The 19,165-nt window shown below is 39.2% G+C and overlaps 1 protein-coding gene across 1 annotated transcript in view; it reads right to left on the minus strand.

Annotated features, from left to right (window-relative positions):
* DMGDH (dimethylglycine dehydrogenase) overlaps positions 1-19,165 on the minus strand; it is a 1,049,975-nt gene that overhangs the window by 792,037 nt on the left and 238,773 nt on the right. The window contains exon 3 of the mRNA XM_044063708.1: positions 13,887-13,985. Within this exon, the coding sequence (XP_043919643.1) occupies positions 13,887-13,985 (99 nt within the window). The remainder of the gene's footprint in view (positions 1-13,886; positions 13,986-19,165) is intronic.

Consider the following 19,165-nt stretch of genomic DNA (forward strand, 5'->3'; position numbering starts at 1 on the left):
AATCCACTACCAATCATTAGCGGACCGGAGTTCCGCTGTGGCGACCCCTAACCGGGAAAAGCCGAAAGAAAGAAAGAAACAAACATTGATGCAACCAATTCACAAACAACACTATGCAATCTATTCTTTAGATAAATTATTAATCAAATACTAATACATTAAAAATAAATGCTCCTTTGAAGTATATTGCACTATCTACTTGTTTACACCTGTTTTACATTATATCAAAACATTAAAAATAAGCATATATAAAGGAGAATGCTCACAGTATAGTACACTAACTTTAAAAGATTACCCATGACTCAGATATCCCTTCTATCTGCAATGCCAAGGTATTCATTTCAACATTTTTTCCTTGTATCTTGACATTTGTTAATGAAAGTTACATTTCTTTTATCTTTCTCATAATCTGCTTGGTCTCTTCTTGTGTTGGTTGTTCCACTGCAATCTACGGTCTTGTGATTGCTTTATCAAAGCTGAAAATAAATCCAGCACGGCCAGGTCCTCATTTACTTTTCCCTCTTTAATCATCCAGGGAGATGCTGTGATTACTGGTTCTGTAGTCCCCCTTTAACTGTTCTAATTTGTGACATTGCCAAAAGATATGTATAAAATTCCCCACTGAATCAGTATCACATCTCCAATAAACGTGTCTCACACTTTCAAAATCTAGAAAGCGTTATGAAAGTGAAAAATACTTAAAAAGGCATTTCCAACAAAAAATATACTTTTCCAGCAAGTTTAGTGACTAACAAAGCTATTTTTCTATCAGCATATATATCTGTAGCATTTAAATAAGTTTTGAATTATTTGGGAGGAGCAGTCATAGCTTTGCCATCTTTGCTTTTCACATTTATATTGGTTTACTTATGATTCCCTTTTTTACCTGAATGTTCTTCTGAAATTTCTATCTGCAAAAGCCCCATTCTGGCGATTCATCCTTTTGGATTTTGTACAATTTGAAAGTCTTCAACTTATCTATTGTCATATTGTGCAATTCACTGTTTATACTATTGTCTACACGCATATCCACACATATCCATGTATTATTCCTAAATCATTATTTTGCCTCCTGTCATTAACTAATCCCAGTAGAGTAATCTGCTACAAACCTTTAAAGTTCAGTAAGTTTCTGTGAAGTCAACCCATTCAACCAACTTCATGTGTTTCTCTCTTTCAGCGAGTTTTTTTTTTTTTATCACTATAATTAGCTCCACTACTACCAGCCATGGAAAACGGAAGTGCATTTTTTACAGAAAATTCTAATGAAAGGAAGAATCGTCAATGAGGCACCTCTCTGTCCACAAACAAACTCTTCCAGCTACAGTCTGATAGACCATGACAGAGACTGTTTTCATTCCTGGACTAGCAGCAAGAAAGTTCAGAAGATTTCCATGCATGTACATCCCCCAAGTACCAGAACGTAGTAGTGTCCATATGTAATAGATTGGATATACAATACAGGAGGAAGGTGCCTAAACTTTTGCTGACTGGCTGGACACACAGTTTCCTTGGCAGGATACATCCCATAAGTGAGGAATACTGCAGCAGTGATTTAATGGGGAACACCAAGCATTCACCAGGGATCTAATGTGACCACACTATCACTCAGTTTACACACACAAGACACAAAAGTTATGAATGATGTGTTAACGTATAAGCTGATCTACAAGTATATAGACTACATTAAAGTAGCAGCAACTATAACAAGTATGAAGGCCATACAATATGCACTTCAATCTTTACCTCTTTGTTTTTAACACAGCAGTTTTGCATCCAATGTTTGCAAGTCAGCCTATATGAGAATAGATTAAACCTGAGAAAAGTACTTACCTGGAGAAGGATCTGCTAAAATTTACACCATACATACGCTGACCTAAAATGGGCCAACGACAATTCTGACAAATACATAAAGCATATGTATACAAAGGTAAATTGATCAGTTGATACCACCCTGCAATCCTTACAAGGTTATACAGCATCCTTGCTGGTCCCCTTTTTCTGCAAGCCTGATTAAACCTCCTGTAGAGTATTCTGCCTTGCTCTGGTCATTATACACGACATATCTAGTTAGAGGGGTTCCAAGAAGGCCAATATAAAGCAGAAAGTGTGAATAGTTCTGCAGTGAAAAGTATCAAATTGCATGAAAGAGATATTTTTTTATCAAGAATTTCATTACTAATTGTTTTTCAACAACCACTAAAAATTTCTCAGGAAATCGAAAGAAAAAACATTTTTCTGTCAAGCTCTTTTCTGAGTTTACTGGAGGTGACAAACAAGAAAATCAGTTCCTCGAAATTTTCAATTGGGAAAATGTTTCTGAAAAAGGACTTCCAACAAATGCTTGCTTCAGTTCAAGTCCTCACATTGAAAATTGACAATTCTCAAGATAAATCTTCAAGATGATAAAGTCTATGATACAAAAGCAAATTCTCAAATACAATATATAAAATCAGACTTAACAGATACTGATTGTAGATTAAAGGAGAATAAAGTGCAAAACAGTACCTGCTAAAACAAAATACTTGGATACTGAATACGATAGAAGACTTTGAAAACAGGGAATTAAGATGTAACATAAGAATAGCTGGTCTCCCTGAAAAACTTAAGGTGAGGAACAAAATTAACTTTTTGTCTTACTGGATTCCACAATTTTAAAAACCTTCTAGAAAGCATCTCTTCTGGCCTAGATAGAACCACTTAGGTAAGACAATTTCAACAAACTTTTCAGCTCCATCTTGGTCTACAATGAAACAAAATATTATTAGATATGACAGTGACTATGCCATAAAAATTCTTCGGAAAATGAAAAAAATTCTGTCCATGAATCAAACGGTTGAAACAAAAATAAATAAGTAAGAGTCCAATTATTATACCCTGCAAGACTTAACATATTTCTACAGTCTGGTTCCAGTATTTAATACATTAGAAGACATTACATCCTTTATGAAAAATAACCTCATTTTCAGAGGTTATGAATTGGTCTGCAGCTTCATCCAAGAGAGCTTCAGGGAAACCCAAATGGTCCAAGTCCACTAGTAAAAAACAAAATGTAACTTCACCTTCAACTTTCTCCAAGGACAAAAAGATAGTACAGATTTTTAAGTAAAGTTACCATGACAGTAGATGTTCTAATAAATCACTGTTGCAGTAGGCTTAATCATGGTCATAGCATTGCCTCTGCTTCCTAGAATATGTTTACTGGTCAGCTTTTCAAAGCTTTAGGGCATCTTCCATGAGCCCCGGCTTCCACTGGCTGAAATAAGAGGGTGTTTCTGTGCAAAAAGCTTCAGACCTTTCTTGCCTCAAGAATGGAGGGTACAGACCTGAAAGGAAAAATAGTAGGAAAGTAACAACCAAACCAAAAAACAATTTAACTATATGCAAAAGGATATCATATAATATATATCATGGCAATTTATAAAAAAAGTATGAGGACATGAGGAAGGGACAGCCACTGCAACAGTGATCCATTAGAATGTCTGTTGTTACTGTAAATTTACTTACACAACTGTCTTGCATTCAACATTTAGATCACTGTTTCAGAAGCCTAAGCTATACGAGTAGATTATCATAGCTTATACACATATATAGAACAGAAAGGAATTCAAGCATCCACAGCCCATGGAGAATGGTCCTTGGAAGAAAGAGCCATAACCCTGCCTAGAAGAGGCTTGTTATGGGGCCTATAGCAGAAAGAAACATCATGAGACAACCAGCTGGAAATGATCTGCTTTGACACTGGTTGCTTGATATTCTTTTCCTCATATGAGGCAAACAGCTGAAAGCTTCCCTGAAGTTCTGTCCATGTAGTTTCTGAGTTGCCTACGGACATCCAAGGTATATTATATTCATTCCAGAGCCTAAAAACAAGGACGGGAGAATTCTGAGAGATTAATAGTCTGGATTAAAGTAAGACCCGAAACCACTTTAGGCATACGGTAAAAGTATTAGTTCTCAAAAAAAAACCCTGTCCTTACATAAAATTAGGTAGGGCTGACTCATCATAACAGCTTGTAACTCAGATAGTCTTCCTGCAGATGTCAGAGCAATGAGAAGTACAGTTTTCCATATTCAGAACCTCAAATCAGCCTGACAAGTTGGTTCAAATGGATGAAATGTCAACTTTGCAAGTACAAAATTAACACCCGAAGGAATAGCCACCTTTTTTCTAGGTGCCTGCAAATGTAAAACCCCTTTCAAAAACTACTTAAATTGAGGATAGGTAGAAAGGAGGCATTTACTGGCACACAAGCAGAAATGGTCAAAAGGTTAATCTTGACACAAAAAAAAAAAAAAAAAAAAGAGAAACCAAAGGATAAACTCACACACATAATCGAAAACCATAGGCAACTCAGCTTTGAAAGGGTCACCAACTATTTTTCATTTACACATGTATGATTTTCTAACAGTAGGTTTCTTCACCTCCTTTAATACCAGCTGCACAGCCTTGGAAAAAGTTTCCTAGAAGGTATCAAAATTTTATCATCATTATATCAAACAACCATCCAGTCTGAGGGGAACTTTGTGGTAACTGCCCTTGGCCGATTTCAGAAGAAGGGAGAACTACTACAACTTCTCAAAAGTCCTTCCAGATCTTTTGAAGCACCCTGAGTATCAGTGGAAAGGCACACAGGGACATTACCATCCATGGGAATGAGAAGACATCTGTCTTTCAGGCCTGTTTGCAAGGAATCCTGAAACAAGATTTCTTTAGTTGTCTGTTTTGATAGGAGGAAAACAGATCTATCTAAAGTATCCCCCTACAGTTGGATCAATTCCTTTGACGGCCCATGGGTACATTTTTGATTTCTGAAGGTGTGTCCAGTGCCTCCTCAGTTTGTCTGCTAAAAGACTGATATCTCCCAGACAATTACAGAAAGTCTGCCAAGGAGATAAGGTATGATACCACCTTGTTTGTTTTATGCACCACATTTCTGCGATGTTGTTCATGATAACTCACACAAGTCCTTGGGACCAGAGGCGATTTAAGGCTTTAAAGGTATTCATAATTACCAGCATCTATGACATTTATGTGCTTTTGTCTGTCCTTGGAATTCCACACATACTGCACTTTCACTCCTTTTGAAACTGCTATCCAAGCAAAGTCTGAAGCATCTGTTATGACAGACTGAGAGGGGAGACTACAGGAGAAGGGGAGATCTGGATTGAGAGATAGCTGGTCCAACTACCAAAATAACTGCCTTCTATCAAACTACTGAACTGGAATTTGAAAAGAAAAGGGGTGATTATGCTGATGCCAGTCTAATCTGAAGAACCACTGGATTCCTCTCATGTGATGTCTGGCTAAGGGAGTCACAAAAAAAACATTAAACCATGAAATCTAAAATCCAGAGAAATTCCCTGGCAGAAGCCCAATATTGTCAGGAGAAGTCCAGGAAGATATTCTTGTACTGTTCTACTTTATCCAGTGGAAGAAAGGCTCTTCCTAGGGATGAATCTAAAAGAAATCTAGAAAACCTAGTAACTGAGATGGGATAAGAGATGATTTCTGCAAATTAAGCTGAAACCCCAGACTGAGCAGAAATTTCATGACCCATGTCAGGGAATCCTGATAACTGAAAGTGCCTGGAAATATAACACCATCATCCAAATATGGAAAGATGTGAATGCCTTGAAGCCTGCAGTGAAGAATAACTGAATCCATGCAATTGGTAAATACCCTTAGTACAGTGGACAGACCAAAGGAGAGGGCAGTGAACTGATAATGTGAGTCACACACAAAAAAACTTACAACACTTGAATTCCTTCAAAACCGGAACGTGACATATGATAAGCATCTTTAAGTCCAATGGTTCATGAAGCTGAGGTGGGCATGAGCGGTAACAGGTTTTGAAGGGTTAACATTGACAAAATGATTGAGAAAGGAGAGATCTACGACAGGACTGTAAGTTCCCTCCTTCTTTGGTACCAGAAAAATCCTTGAAAAAAATATTTGTCCTTCTGAGCTAGGAGTAAATTTTTATTACCTTTGAGCCAACATTTGCTCTGAAATGTGAGAAAACATGGATGTGTGGTTTGCAGGATGAGGATGAATTCCCTGAAAAAGGACAAGGGATCCCCATTGACACATGTACTATGTTAAATAAGTCTCCTAACCCACTTCCCTAAGATATTCTGATGCAACTGTGGAAAATGAAGGCCTAAACTGATGGAGAGATTTGAAGGATTGCCAGGTGGCAAGGGGGAGGGGGTAGAAGTAAACAGTTCTTACTTTTTGGGTTGTCTTTGGGTCTAGAAGACTTCTTTTTTTTTTCTTCGAGCCTCCTCGTCACTGCTTTTTGAAACTTTGTTAGAACTTTCATGAAACTGCTTACTCTGTTTCCTGGAAAAAGATGATTAAGAAGTTTAAAGAAGTTTTAACCTCAGAAGTATAAAGGTTAACAGTTAAGTTTCTCATGTTCTCAAAAGAAGCCAGCAAAAATTTTAACACGTGAGCCTGGTAGTTCAAACTCTGAAAGTTAATTCAGCAGAAGAATAAACTCTTTTACGAAATCTGTCAAAAGTTTTCCATCCCTGTCAGAGGGAATGGAACTAGCATTCACAATATGTTTAGCAGTAGAAGATTTTGATAACTATCAGTATAGGATCTGATTTGGGGTTACAGAACAGGAATTTCTATGTCTGAGATACTTTGCATAGCCTATCAGATGGGTCTATATTACTAGAATGAAAGCTTAAATGTTCGAATCTGTAAAGGTCGACCTTTACAGATCGAACACTTAAGCATTCAAAATCATAAAAAAGTAAATAAAAACAAAAATACAAGTATAAAGAAAGGGTTTGTGCAGGGGGGCAAGCCCCCTGCACCCACCACTTGCTTGCCCCCCAGCTTAAACCCTTTAGTTTTTTTTTTGTTTTTTTTTTTGACTTGTGCATTTTTTTTTTACATTTTTGTAAAAAGTCGACCACTTAACTGTCCAATCTCTAAAGGTCGACATTTAGAGATTCGAACATTTACGCAGTCGTGCACTTAATATAGACCCTATCAGATAATTTTCTGACAGGAGTCTAACTGTAGGGCATAATGCAGATTTTTAAGAAAACTTCAAAAGGAGACAACACAGGGAGAACAACTGAAATTTGAAGAAACTTCATTTGTAGTAAATCATAATACTTCTGCTGGGAGATAGGAATTCCATTCTGCTTCCACTGAAGTATGTCTCTCATTTTGTTAACAGTGTCAGAAAAAGATAATTCTGGAGACAGAAATATAAAGAAATACTTTCCTCAGAATTGTAATCCTCAGTTTGAGGAGAATTAAATGAATCACTCTTTCCCTCTCTGCTCAGTGCTCATCTGACGAAAATCATTCAGAAAATGAGGGAAATACTTTTTCCTTTTTAATGAGGAACCAGGATTGAACATATTAAAAGTAGAGAGCAATCTCTTAACAAATCAAAGCAAATCTTCTCTGTCCATGCTTAAAGAAACAAGAGAAGAAACATCTCTAAAACTCCCTGGAAAAGTACCAATCCATGTCAGGAGCATTAGCCTGGGAATTAGGCATCTTTCCCTGGCTAAACAGTAAACCATTATCCCCTCCTTCCCCCAAGCCTGACAAGACTGGTTCTCCCTTGCCCAATGAGGCAAGCCTACAGCTGCCAAGGAAGTGCCAGTCTCCCAGTCCTTACTGGCTTCCCAAGGAGCTACACAAGATGGACCAGGAACAAAAGACTGATGATCCAAGAAACTGGTTTGGAACATAGTAGAGTCACCTACCAGTGGCTGAGGCAGTGAAAGAGATGTCTAGAAACCCATCCTTCATCTAGACAGGGAAAGCAAGAATCAGAGAGACCAACAATGGCTCCATGTTCAAAGCAGGGGAATAAACTCACAGGTGGCTAAGCAGGGCATGAGTGAGCCAGTAAATCTGCTCGGGTCTACTTCAGTAAACCAAAATACCACTTACCTGAAACCCACATAACCGAGATGAAAAGGCCAACAGCACAAGAACACTGAGGTCATGAACACCAACTTACTACTCCAGGTAAGTAAATGCTTGGCCATGCTTACAAACAAATGAAACTGAACAAAAGCAAATGCACCAATGTGGGGGCTGCACCCACCCTAACTAAATATACCAACTTTGAGATTGCACCAGCGCAGGGTAAAGTGCAAAGTTCGACAGGATGACCAAGCATTTACTTACCTGGAGTGGTGAGTCATTGTTCCGGGACGTCGGTGTTCTCATGCTGTCGGCTTTTTTGTCTCGGTTATCTGAATTTCAGGTAAGTGGTATTTCGGTCTACTGAAGTAGACCTATCTGCTCACAAGAAAAAGAAGGTTCTCAAGTATTTCTTTGGCAATCCCCAAAACCACCAAATTCTGTCCTAGCCACACCTATCCTAGAGCAAAATGCAGAAAAATTAATGAAATAGATTTTTACTCACTTTTCTCATAAAACCGCAAGACAAACAAACCCCCTTTAAACCAATATGACAGTCAAAGTACAAAACACTTCCTACCATAAAAATAAAAAGTTTCAAGGAAAAAAAATATTTTTCCACAGAAAAATGGTCCAGTGGAAGGGTTTTCCCAGGAGGAGAACTTATCTGCACAGCCTTGAAAGGATCATTGACCATCAGTTCCACAAAGCCTACAAAGGCAGAGACCTTTGGAGGCAAGAAAGCTCTGAAGCTTGAGCCAGCGGTAGTTTGGGTGTCTGAAAGGTGCCCTAAAGCTTTTGACAGCTGGATGATGGTCATATCCTAGGCTACTGCAGTGATATTATAAATGTTGATCATCCCACATTATCTCAACTTTTGAAATAACTACTGCCACAAGAAAAATTAAATGTTCAAGGTCCAATGAACAGCATGCCCAAAGGTGTTCAGCACAGAGGTCAGCAAATTTTGACTAAACCTGCATCAATCATGGTAAATAAAATGTTGGCATGTAGACAAGGTCCCCCACCTATGGTTACATGCTGTAGTAGCACCAGTTCACAAACAGAAGAAGGTCACATCAGAGCCACACACCTTTGAACACATCAGACTGGTCACCACCCATTCCTGCAAAATCATGAACATCCTCACAATGGAGCTTATCCAAAGTGACACAGGGGACCTACTTCTGTTAGTCATTGGTGAGTATGGGTTTGTTAAGGGGAGATCCTACCTTCTAAATATTGTGGCATTCTTTGACTATGCAGGAGCACTTGATGAAGAGATGACATTGCATGCCACTTATCTTAACATTACTAAGGTGAATGAACACTATCCAACATAACAGACTAATTGATATACCAATAGTATTTCAGAGTAAATCACTGGTTAAATAACAGGACACAAGTCAAGGTGCCTGTCAGTCCTGACAGGGATAACCAGTGGTATCCCACGGGACTCTGTAAAAGAGACAATTCTTTTTGTACTACTCTTCTCAGACATAAAAGTGGGAAATGTGGTATAATCAAATATTCTTACAACTGTAAACTGGATAACATAACTACTTCAATAAGAGATGCTGAACTTCTCCAAGAGGGTCTACAAAAACTGCATACCTGGAGCAGTAGCAATGACCTCCCCTACAATATCAGCTAACGTAGCCTCACAAGACATGGTAAAAGGCTACGTAACTCAGACAAATTATCATATTGCAAACACTGGTAAAGATCTAGTGACGATGGGAAATGATTTAAACTATGACTAATATGCATCTACCAAAGCAATGAAAGCACATTCTATAGCCCATGTCTAGTCACATCAGGGTAAAGCCCAACTGTTTAAGTTGCACTTACCCATAACAGTGGATGTTGGGATTCCTGACTGCCACAGTAGCCTTTAGGCTACAAGAATTGTGTCTTGCCCTAAGACACAACTGATCGGGTTTCAAAAGCTCTGGCCCCCTCCATTACTTCCATTCTGACTGATGATTGATCAGCCCTGTGGTGGGAATATCAGCAGTCAGAGTGGAGACTCTTCAGAACTTTCTTGCCTAAATGTTACAAAGTAGCTAAAACATCCTGAAGTAAACAAACAAGAAATAACCACCAAACTATCTCCCAATAAAAACTATCCACAAGAGTAGGGGATGGAGAGTGGGTATGGCTAGTGCAGCAGTGACGACTTTGAAAGTATACTATTATGTTAAGCGCAACTTATGCAACTATACTATGTTCATAATTCCCATTGCTTCAGTAGCCTTTGGCTACCAAATCTATCCAATTTGGCTATGATTCAGGAGCCCCTGTAGAATGGTCCTAGTAAAGTCAGCAATGGATTTGGCAAAAGAATCTAGTTTAAAATGCCTTATAAATGTATATACACAGTACCATGTAGTTGCCTCTGCAGAGCTTCTAATGTCCACCCCATTCCAACATGTCATCAAAGAAGCCAAGGCCCTAGTAGAATGCACCTTGATACCGCTTGGAAGAAGTATAGTAAGGTGGCTATAAGAAAGGGCCATAGCCTAAGACAACCAAATATAAATAGTCTGTTTTGACATGAGTTGGCTTTTTTGTCTCAACATAAGAAACAAACAGCTGATCAGCATTTCTAAAGAACTAGGTTTTGTCAAGACAGTACATGAGCTGCTTGCATGTCCAGAGTACATAGAATCCTTTCTCCTGGGATTTGAGGATCTGGATAGAACACTCAAAGAATGATGGCCTGAATAACGTAAACTCTAAGGTAACCTTGGGCATGAAGGAGGGTTTTGTTCTGAACAGTATACTATCCATAAAGAAGATAGATAGGGTTTATCCACCATGAAAGCTTGCAGTTGAGATAATTCTCTTTCAAATGTCACAGAAAACAGCAGAATAGTTTTACGTGTAAGGAACATTAATTATGCTAATGCACAAGTTCCAGTAAAGATGTGGATAACATTTCAAGCAGAAAGCTTAAAGATGTGGATAACATTTCCAGCAGAAAGCTTAAAGATGTGGATAACATTTCCAGCAGAAAGCTAAGATCACAGAAAGGAGAAACCTTTAAACGTGAACGCAGATGTAACACTCCTTATAGAAACTGTTTTACAAAAAAACAAATGCAAGTGGCAATTTCCTGGGCAGACACACTTGCATGGCTGCTAGATGTACCCTGCAAAGGAGTACAGAATGCCAGAGGCTAGTAACTCACACAAATATTTGCAAGTCAGTAGTACAACATTCCCAGTGGGGCATCTCAGAAGTTAAGGCCAACATCAAGAGCCTCTGGCTGACCAGGTTCATAGGTTGGTACTAGGCTATCGGCCCTAGGGCCTATAGAAGCCTAGCCATAACAATTCCCTGGCTATTTCTTCCCACACTATTTACTTCCCTGGACCCTGTCTAGCAGGTTAACTGACGTGATCCCTGGGGTGAATTTACTTTCTCCCATCGAATCATCAAGGTTCCTTTTGAAGAGGGCCAAGAGGTGCTCTGCTCGACATGTATGGGCAGTCTATTCCAGAGTCTGGGGAGTCTCTGGGTCAGGAACCTATCCCTCTAGCATGTTTTGTTTATTGTGATGACAAGTTTTAGATCCCTGGAGCATGTGGCTCTAAGGGATTGGGATTTCTTTAAGTGTAGTATGTCCAACAGCTCTAGGTTTGACATGGCCTTGTATGTTAAGCAGAGATTGCCTCGGAGTAGACGATATGCGACAGAATACAGCTGGAGGTTTTTAAGGCAGTTAGCATACGGCATCTGCTTTAGGCCTGTGATTCTTTTAGTGAGGTATTACTGTGGCCTTTCCAGTTGTTGCAGATGTCTTGAGAGGTACATACCAAATGGGGCGTTGTATTCTATAATGGGTCTAATGAGGGATGAGTACAGTGGGACAATGACCTCCTTTTTTCTGGATGAAAAGCTCTTAGTGATGAGGTATGCCATATGGAAGGATTTCCTGACTGTTGTGGCGATGTGGTTATTGAAGGTGAGACCACTGTCCACCTGTGTCCCTAAGTCTCTTATCACACTTTCGGTGTTTAGTGTGCTGCCACCTATGTGGTAATTCACGGGTACATGTTTTTTAACCCAAAGTGGATAACTATACATTTCTTGGCATTGAGCTTGAGGCCATGGCTCTGGCACCAAGCATCTGTTTCTGTAACGCCCTTCTGTAGAGTATCAACATCATTTGGGGATTCAATAATGGCTCCCAGTTTGCAGATAACTGCAGAGTAGGAGCTGTCACAGAATTCTCAAGACACTAACATCCTACAGGAAGGACTAACATAAACAAAAGATTAGTTTCAAAGCCTCAACTTAAAACTCAGTGCCAAGAAATACAAGTATCATCCTTTGGGAAGTCAGCCACTCTTGGAAATTGCCTACCTCATCGATAACACTCTAAGAATAGTACCAGTAGTCAGGAATTTGCATAGGTATGTACAGAGTAATTTGGATTTCGACCAACATGTGACTAACATAGTAAGGAAATCATTCTATGCAGTTCAACATATAAACAAGGAAATGGTATCTAGGTCCAAAGGAAGTCATAATTTTACTGTATTCTGCTCTCATTAGCCCCTTCATTGAGTACAACACTCCCTTCAGAATGTACCTGACCAGGGACATGCACCAACTAGAACATCCACAGAGGCTCCTCACAAAAAGAAAACAGAGTAAACAACATTTCTTATGCAGATTGCCTCAAAACCCAATCTCTGTACTGTTTCCTACAGACTGTTGTGAGGCAATCTATCCCAGGCATACAGGGCATCCTTGGATCCCACTCTGATGGACCTTTTGTATATCCACAAAACGAATACAATCAGAAATACTTGATCTAGGGATTTAAACTTTGCTTGCTTCACAAATAGGACATGTTGGAAGGACAGGTATGTGTCTCAGAGAATTTCCCTTCTCTAGATCATGTTTCCCATCAATGTGAAGCAGAAATCTTCTCAAACCATATTCAAGAGAAACCTGGGACAGTAGATGGGAAATTGAAAATACATACCGGATCTAGTGCCTATGTCTTTAATGGACACAGACAGCCTGTAAATCTCGCCTTAGCTTTCATATATCTTCATATATCCCTTAAAATAACCACTAAGGCACACAAACTTGTGGGATACATTTGGGATGCCTGGCAAAGGCCACAGCAGTTCTTAACCTAGTATTCACCTATGAACATTTGCCTGGTCTATTAAAGCAATGCCTGGTCCTGTTCTATTTAAAAATCTATACCCACAATGTTCCACTGTGGCAGCCAACACCAAATGATGAAACCAGATACAAAAATAAATATCAATAATAAAAATAAAAATGACAGACACCTTACATATTTCCTCCAAGATTATGGGGTAAGCTTCACCTTACTGTCAGACAAACCCACTTGTTAACTTTTTTCACATATGAAACCCTAATGATATGGAAAATGACATATCGTTGAACAGTAATTGTGTTGAATGATGATCAGATAAGGCAAGTAATTCTGAATGGTAAAATAATTCACTTTTGGTGTGTGTGTGTGTGTGTGTGTGCGTGTGTGTGTGTGTCTGTGTGTGTGTGTGTGTGTGTGTGTGTGTGTGTGTGTCTGTGTGTGTCTGTGTGTGTCTGTGTGTGTGTGTGTGTGTGTGTGTGTGTGTGTGTGTGTGTGTATGTGTGTCTGTGTCTGTGTGTGTGTGTGTGTGTGTGTGTGTGTACATTTAGTAGAATGAAAGCATGACTGAATGGAGTTGCAGTTCACTGCTGTCAGTGTCAGAATGAGAAGGCTGGTTTTGCAGCTTTTAGGTCAGTGTAAGTGCGTGTGTGTGTGTGCACACAAAACCGAGTGTTTGTGGGTTAAGGTTAGAGTAAGGGCTAGGAAAAGGGATAGATTTAGTGCAGATTGAGTCTGATGGTGTTCACAATAGGTGGGGAATGTGTACAAGTGTTTCTGGGTTAGGTTTAGATTAAAGGTTAAGTAGAGAGATATACAGTTAGTGTTGCTTACCTGACCGGTTTCTTCTTCCAGCATTTCAAAGAGCTTTATGCTATAATAATGAATTTTCTTCAGATTTATTCCAGGGTGATAGTAGGTTGTTAACCCAGCCTTAAAAGCAAACAAAATATAATATGAACAGCTAGTAAAAATATTTGACTCTGTATTTTACTGACTACTATTCAAAATCTTATGGAAAATGTCTTACATTTGAACTGTGACAGTTTTGCCAGCAAAATGTACAACATTCACTAACTGTTATACAAAAGCAATAGTTCAGGTAGTGCTGCCTCATCCCCAGCGATTCAATCTGTTAACCATTTTAATATCATAGGCTTGTTTACATAGACTACATTTTTTTTTCACTTATGGTCACACTTACAAACTGAAATTTTTACAATGTATTGAATTCATATGGACTATAGTCATTACAGGAGTAATTCAACCACTGGACCAATACTGCAATGTCTGCAAAAGTCAATTAATACCTTCACTTTATGTATGTACTACAGTTCAAGTACTCTAACCAAGACAATGCCAAAACTCAAAATCAGTTAATCACCAAACAGTGGAAAAAAGTCTTTCTTATACAGCCTAACAAGTTCATCAAAACTAAACAAATATATAAAAAATGGGAGAAAAAACATGGTAGGCTTGCTTTATCCTCAGATACATTAGTCAACACAATGTTAAAAAAACTTCTTAACTTTTATTATACAATGGACTGATTTTACTTCCAGGTTAAATGTTCCAAACGAAAGCAATACAGTAGAAAAAAAAAAATCACAAAATGGTCAGAAAACATGCCCAGAATCAAAATAAAAGCTTAATAACCAGAGTATAAGAGGCCTAGATTCCATAACAACTACATTAAATGTACACAGTCTGTATTCAAGAAATCCTTACCACATTGTTTGTGCTTTCTAATCACTCAGAAGGATTATGCTAAATATACATGTAGTCGACACTGTGGTAACCTTTATGAATCCCCCTCAGTATTTAAAGCTGCAAAAAAATCGGAACTAAAATTTGGAGGAAGAAGATGTGAGCTATGCTTGTGTTGTCTGTTCACTCAGAAGAGTGTACACTTAGTGTAGGCTTTATTGAATCCCAGGGAGAATCATCATCACCCTGCCACACTTACAACAGCCCAAACCAAGTTAATTTACCTATTTATTCAACTGACATTTGATTACTAAGAATGTCTGACTGGGTAAGGCCCATTTTCAGTGCAGGTCCAGGGAAAACATCTCTGTAAGTCTATATGTGAACTTTTTAAACAAGCTGCAGTCTGTCCCTGTACTCTCTTCAACTTTCAGATATAACACACTACAGGAATAAATTAAAATGTACTAGTTAAGGCACCTGGCAGTGTGAACACTGGCTCTAGGTGATTGCCACTTTGATCAGACATCCTAACCCCATGTGCAAAAATGTGCAAAAGGGGATGTGGATGGATGGGTGGGTGGTACACAGTCACAGCATGATCCCCGACAGTCAACCAAGTCCCAAGGAATGTGCATAAGCAGTGGTGAAAAATTCAAACTACCTTCAAAGCACATTTCTTATTCAAGAACTTCTGTGCCCATCAGATGTGGCCACTGTGATTCACACTTTGGTCACATCCCAGTTCGATTAATGCAATGTCCTCTGTAATGGGTATTCATATAGCTGATCTGTCCGAGTTACAAATAGTGAGAATTCTAAAGTTAGACTGCTGACTGAGAACACGTTGTATTGTCATATCTCTTATCCTTCAGGAACTCCCAATGGCTGCCTGTGATGCATCCAGTGAAGAGTCTTGGAAAGAGCATCCCCCTCGCTGCTTCATTAATTTGAGAATGTCACTGAATGTGACATTTTCAGAGAAGGAGTGATGGGAACCCTCCCCTTCCTCTAAGTCAGTGTCCTCAGTAAAAGACTCTTGGGAGGAGTCTAAGTGCTTCTATTTGCATGTCCTTTTCCTTGGGACACTTTGTGGGGGAGCAACAGAAGGTTCAGAATTGGAGAGGGAACTGACAACGCAGACTTCCTCAGACACGCTTGGGACCGGATGTCCTAGTCTGACAAGGTGACAAGGAGAGGAAGCAGACCCCAGCTGGGGTTTGGGTGGAACCAAACTGGATGAAGGTATCTTCTTTTTGCAACTTGCCATGACCCTTTCAAAGGCCTCAATGGCCAAAGCAGCCACCAGCACCAAGGACATCCTCTGATCCCAGGAAGGAAACCCTTTCCACTGATGACCTCAGCCCTGAAGCAGATCTCGGATCTGAGCGGTCGAGAGCCGAAGCCCCGAATGGGCAGAGCGGCTGTTGAGAACCTCGGTGTCGACTCATCCCCTCAGAAATAAGTCTAAGTCAAAGTAAACTTTATTGTCATTCAGACTCCACAGCAAGTGCAACTGAAAAAAATGATGTTACTCCAGGCTCTATGTGCAAACATATAACATATACAACAATTCATATTACTACATTTAGACATTCCTACTACATAATATTTACTGTTTTACATATCAACAGATATTTACTACGCTAAAGTAAAACTAGTAACCAATTCTTCAGCTTTGAATCTCATCTTAATCTGCATCAGTGTTGAGAGAGAGAGAGGAAGCAGTCAGCATCAAAGTCATGAGTAGTACTGGTGCTGACAAAGATGCTCTGGTTCTAATTGGATCCAATTAAACTGGATCAGAAGGGCAAGTCAGTATGGATTCCATCAGAGGAGGGGTAAAATGGCCAGAATTGAGCACCTTTCCAGGGGATGGTCCATAACCGCAAGTTGGATTTGCATCCTCAAAAACTTCATCATCCTGTAGACCTTGAGCTCCAATGAAGCTTTGAGATGATCGAGTGGACAATGCCACAGAAGGCTGTCAGATGTATCTCCTTTCCTACATTTCTAAATGTAGTAATATGAGGCTAGGGGAATGTAGTCTAGGGCTCACTGATCCAGGTGAGTGTCTGGCTCATGGTGAAGGTGATCGGGTATTTTTTGGATCGGGACTGAATGAAGTTTCTGGTTCTGGTGACCTTTTTCTAGAAGACTTAGTGGGTGACTTGCTCCTCCCTCTTATCCTTATCAAAATCTTTTTCCTTTTCTTGAACCTTAGGTTTAGGTTGATCTTTTTTGTTGAGGGGTGCAGAAGAAGTCAATGGGTTAGCACCTGTCTGCATTGGAAGAAGCCCCTTTAAAACAAGTTTGTTCCTTCTAGACTGAAGGGCTCTGGCAATAAAAGTGGCACAGGACTGACCACCCACATCCAGATGTGTGGCACCCAAGCAATATATGCATTTTGAGTGTGGGTCCTGGGGTAGAGGTTTATGCCCACACCCTGAACACTTCTTGAATCCGATGGATACTGATATGGTAAAGATAGCCTAGAAAAATCTGCAGGCTATACCCTAACTACAGTTCTACTTTAACAGCAACAAAGACTATTACAATATATATCAACTAATTTATTTTATAAACCACAAACAGCAAATACCAGGTAGGAAAGGTGTGGAGGCCTTAACCTATTAAACTAACTAAACTGACTGGCTAGCAACTAAAACCTAGCCTAATCCTGAGAAAATGAAGATAAAGTACAAACAGGGAGAGAAAACTCTCTCATGGCAGGAGAGGTGTAGCTTGTATTTCAAAGGATACAGCAAGCTGATTGTCAAGAGTTATTTCGCACTTCCATTATCTTTGAGGGGCAAACAAGATCTTAGCATATGGGTTCCTATTACATGAATGATCTTTTCAAAGTTCGAATGTCATATGGTCAACACCATATGATCGAACTTTGAAAAGTTCGAAGGTTAAATGTAATGGTGCCATACGGTGCAGAATGGGAGAATGTCCCTTTTCTGCACTGAAGTGCGATCTCAGAGTTGGTATATTTAAGTAGGGGGGTGTGAGGGGTGCAGGGGGGCATTAAGTTTTATTTTATTTTTTTATGTTTTATTATATATTCAAAGTTTCAAACTTCGATCATATGTTGTCGAACATATGGGATTTGAAGTTTTGAAGCTTCGAATATATAATATAGGGGTTCCTATCACGTGATCGAAAATTGTAAACGATGAACGCGTATTGAGCGAACCCGATTGGTCGAAACATCATGCATGTAACACGGAAATCGCCGTAGGGAATATCTTCCCTTTACTTCAATGCAGTGCAATCTCAGAGTAGGAATATTTAAGTAGCAGGGGTGTGGGGGGGTGCAGCCCCCCACATTGGGGGTGCATGGGGGCTTGCCCCCTGCCTACAGCATTTAGGTAAGTATAGTTTTTTATTTTTATTTTTTTATTATATTTTCGAAATTTCAAACATCACTCATATGGTGTCGACCATATAGTGTTCGATGTTTGAAACTTTCGAAAATATAATATAGACCCTCATCTTATGAGGTACAGTTTAGGGAGTTATGAGTAGTGATAAGACACAGCACTGGATCCAAAGAAGCTTTGAATTTGTTACAGAGGTTGGATCTGACAACCCATACATTTGAAACAGATGAAAATAGACAACGCTATATAAAGTGTTTATGTCTACAATGACTAAAAGAATGGCAGAGGCAATGCCAACACTGATGTCCATCAATCTGGTTTTGTGGAGGGGAGGCAAACATCTGACAACATTAATAGAATAAATGAGGACCCAGAGGAAAGCAGAATGTAAGAAAATACCACTGTTGTTGGTGGGTCTTGATACAGAGAAAGCATTAGACAGAGTAAACTGGGATTTTATGAGTAGGGCAATGGATGCAATTGCATTCCCTGACACAGTAATAAGGTTAATTAGGACACATGAGAGATCAGAGGTGAAAATTAAACTGGGGGGATCTTCCCTGATACGTTCTCTTTAAACAGAGGAACCAGGGAGGAGTGTCCTCCTTCCCCTTTGTTATTTGCATTACATTTAGAACCACTGGCAAAGAAAATAAGGGACTAAGAAATTCAAGGAAATAATTGGTATGGTAATTAAGAAAAGTTGGCTTTATTTGTAGATGACATTATTCTGTATCTGATAAAACCATAAAAAGATATTTCAGTGGGACATTCTGAGACAATTTCAAGTCTTTTCAGAATAAAAAATGAATGAAGATAAAACAAAGGCAATAGATGTAAACTATGTACCCGCACACAAATTGATTAAACAATACCCATATTTATGAGGGCATAATAAAATAACGTAGTTAGGAGTATGGATTAAAAAGGATTCTTTTATGCCAGCTAAGGATATATGGGAAGAGACTAAAAATAGGTAATACCAAAACTGAGAAACCGGAAACTATGTTTTATGGA

The sequence above is a fragment of the Protopterus annectens genome, chromosome 2.part2 (genome assembly GCF_019279795.1).
Source record: "Protopterus annectens isolate FY-2018-M chromosome 2.part2, PAN1.0, whole genome shotgun sequence".
Lineage (NCBI taxonomy): Eukaryota > Metazoa > Chordata > Ceratodontiformes > Protopteridae > Protopterus > Protopterus annectens.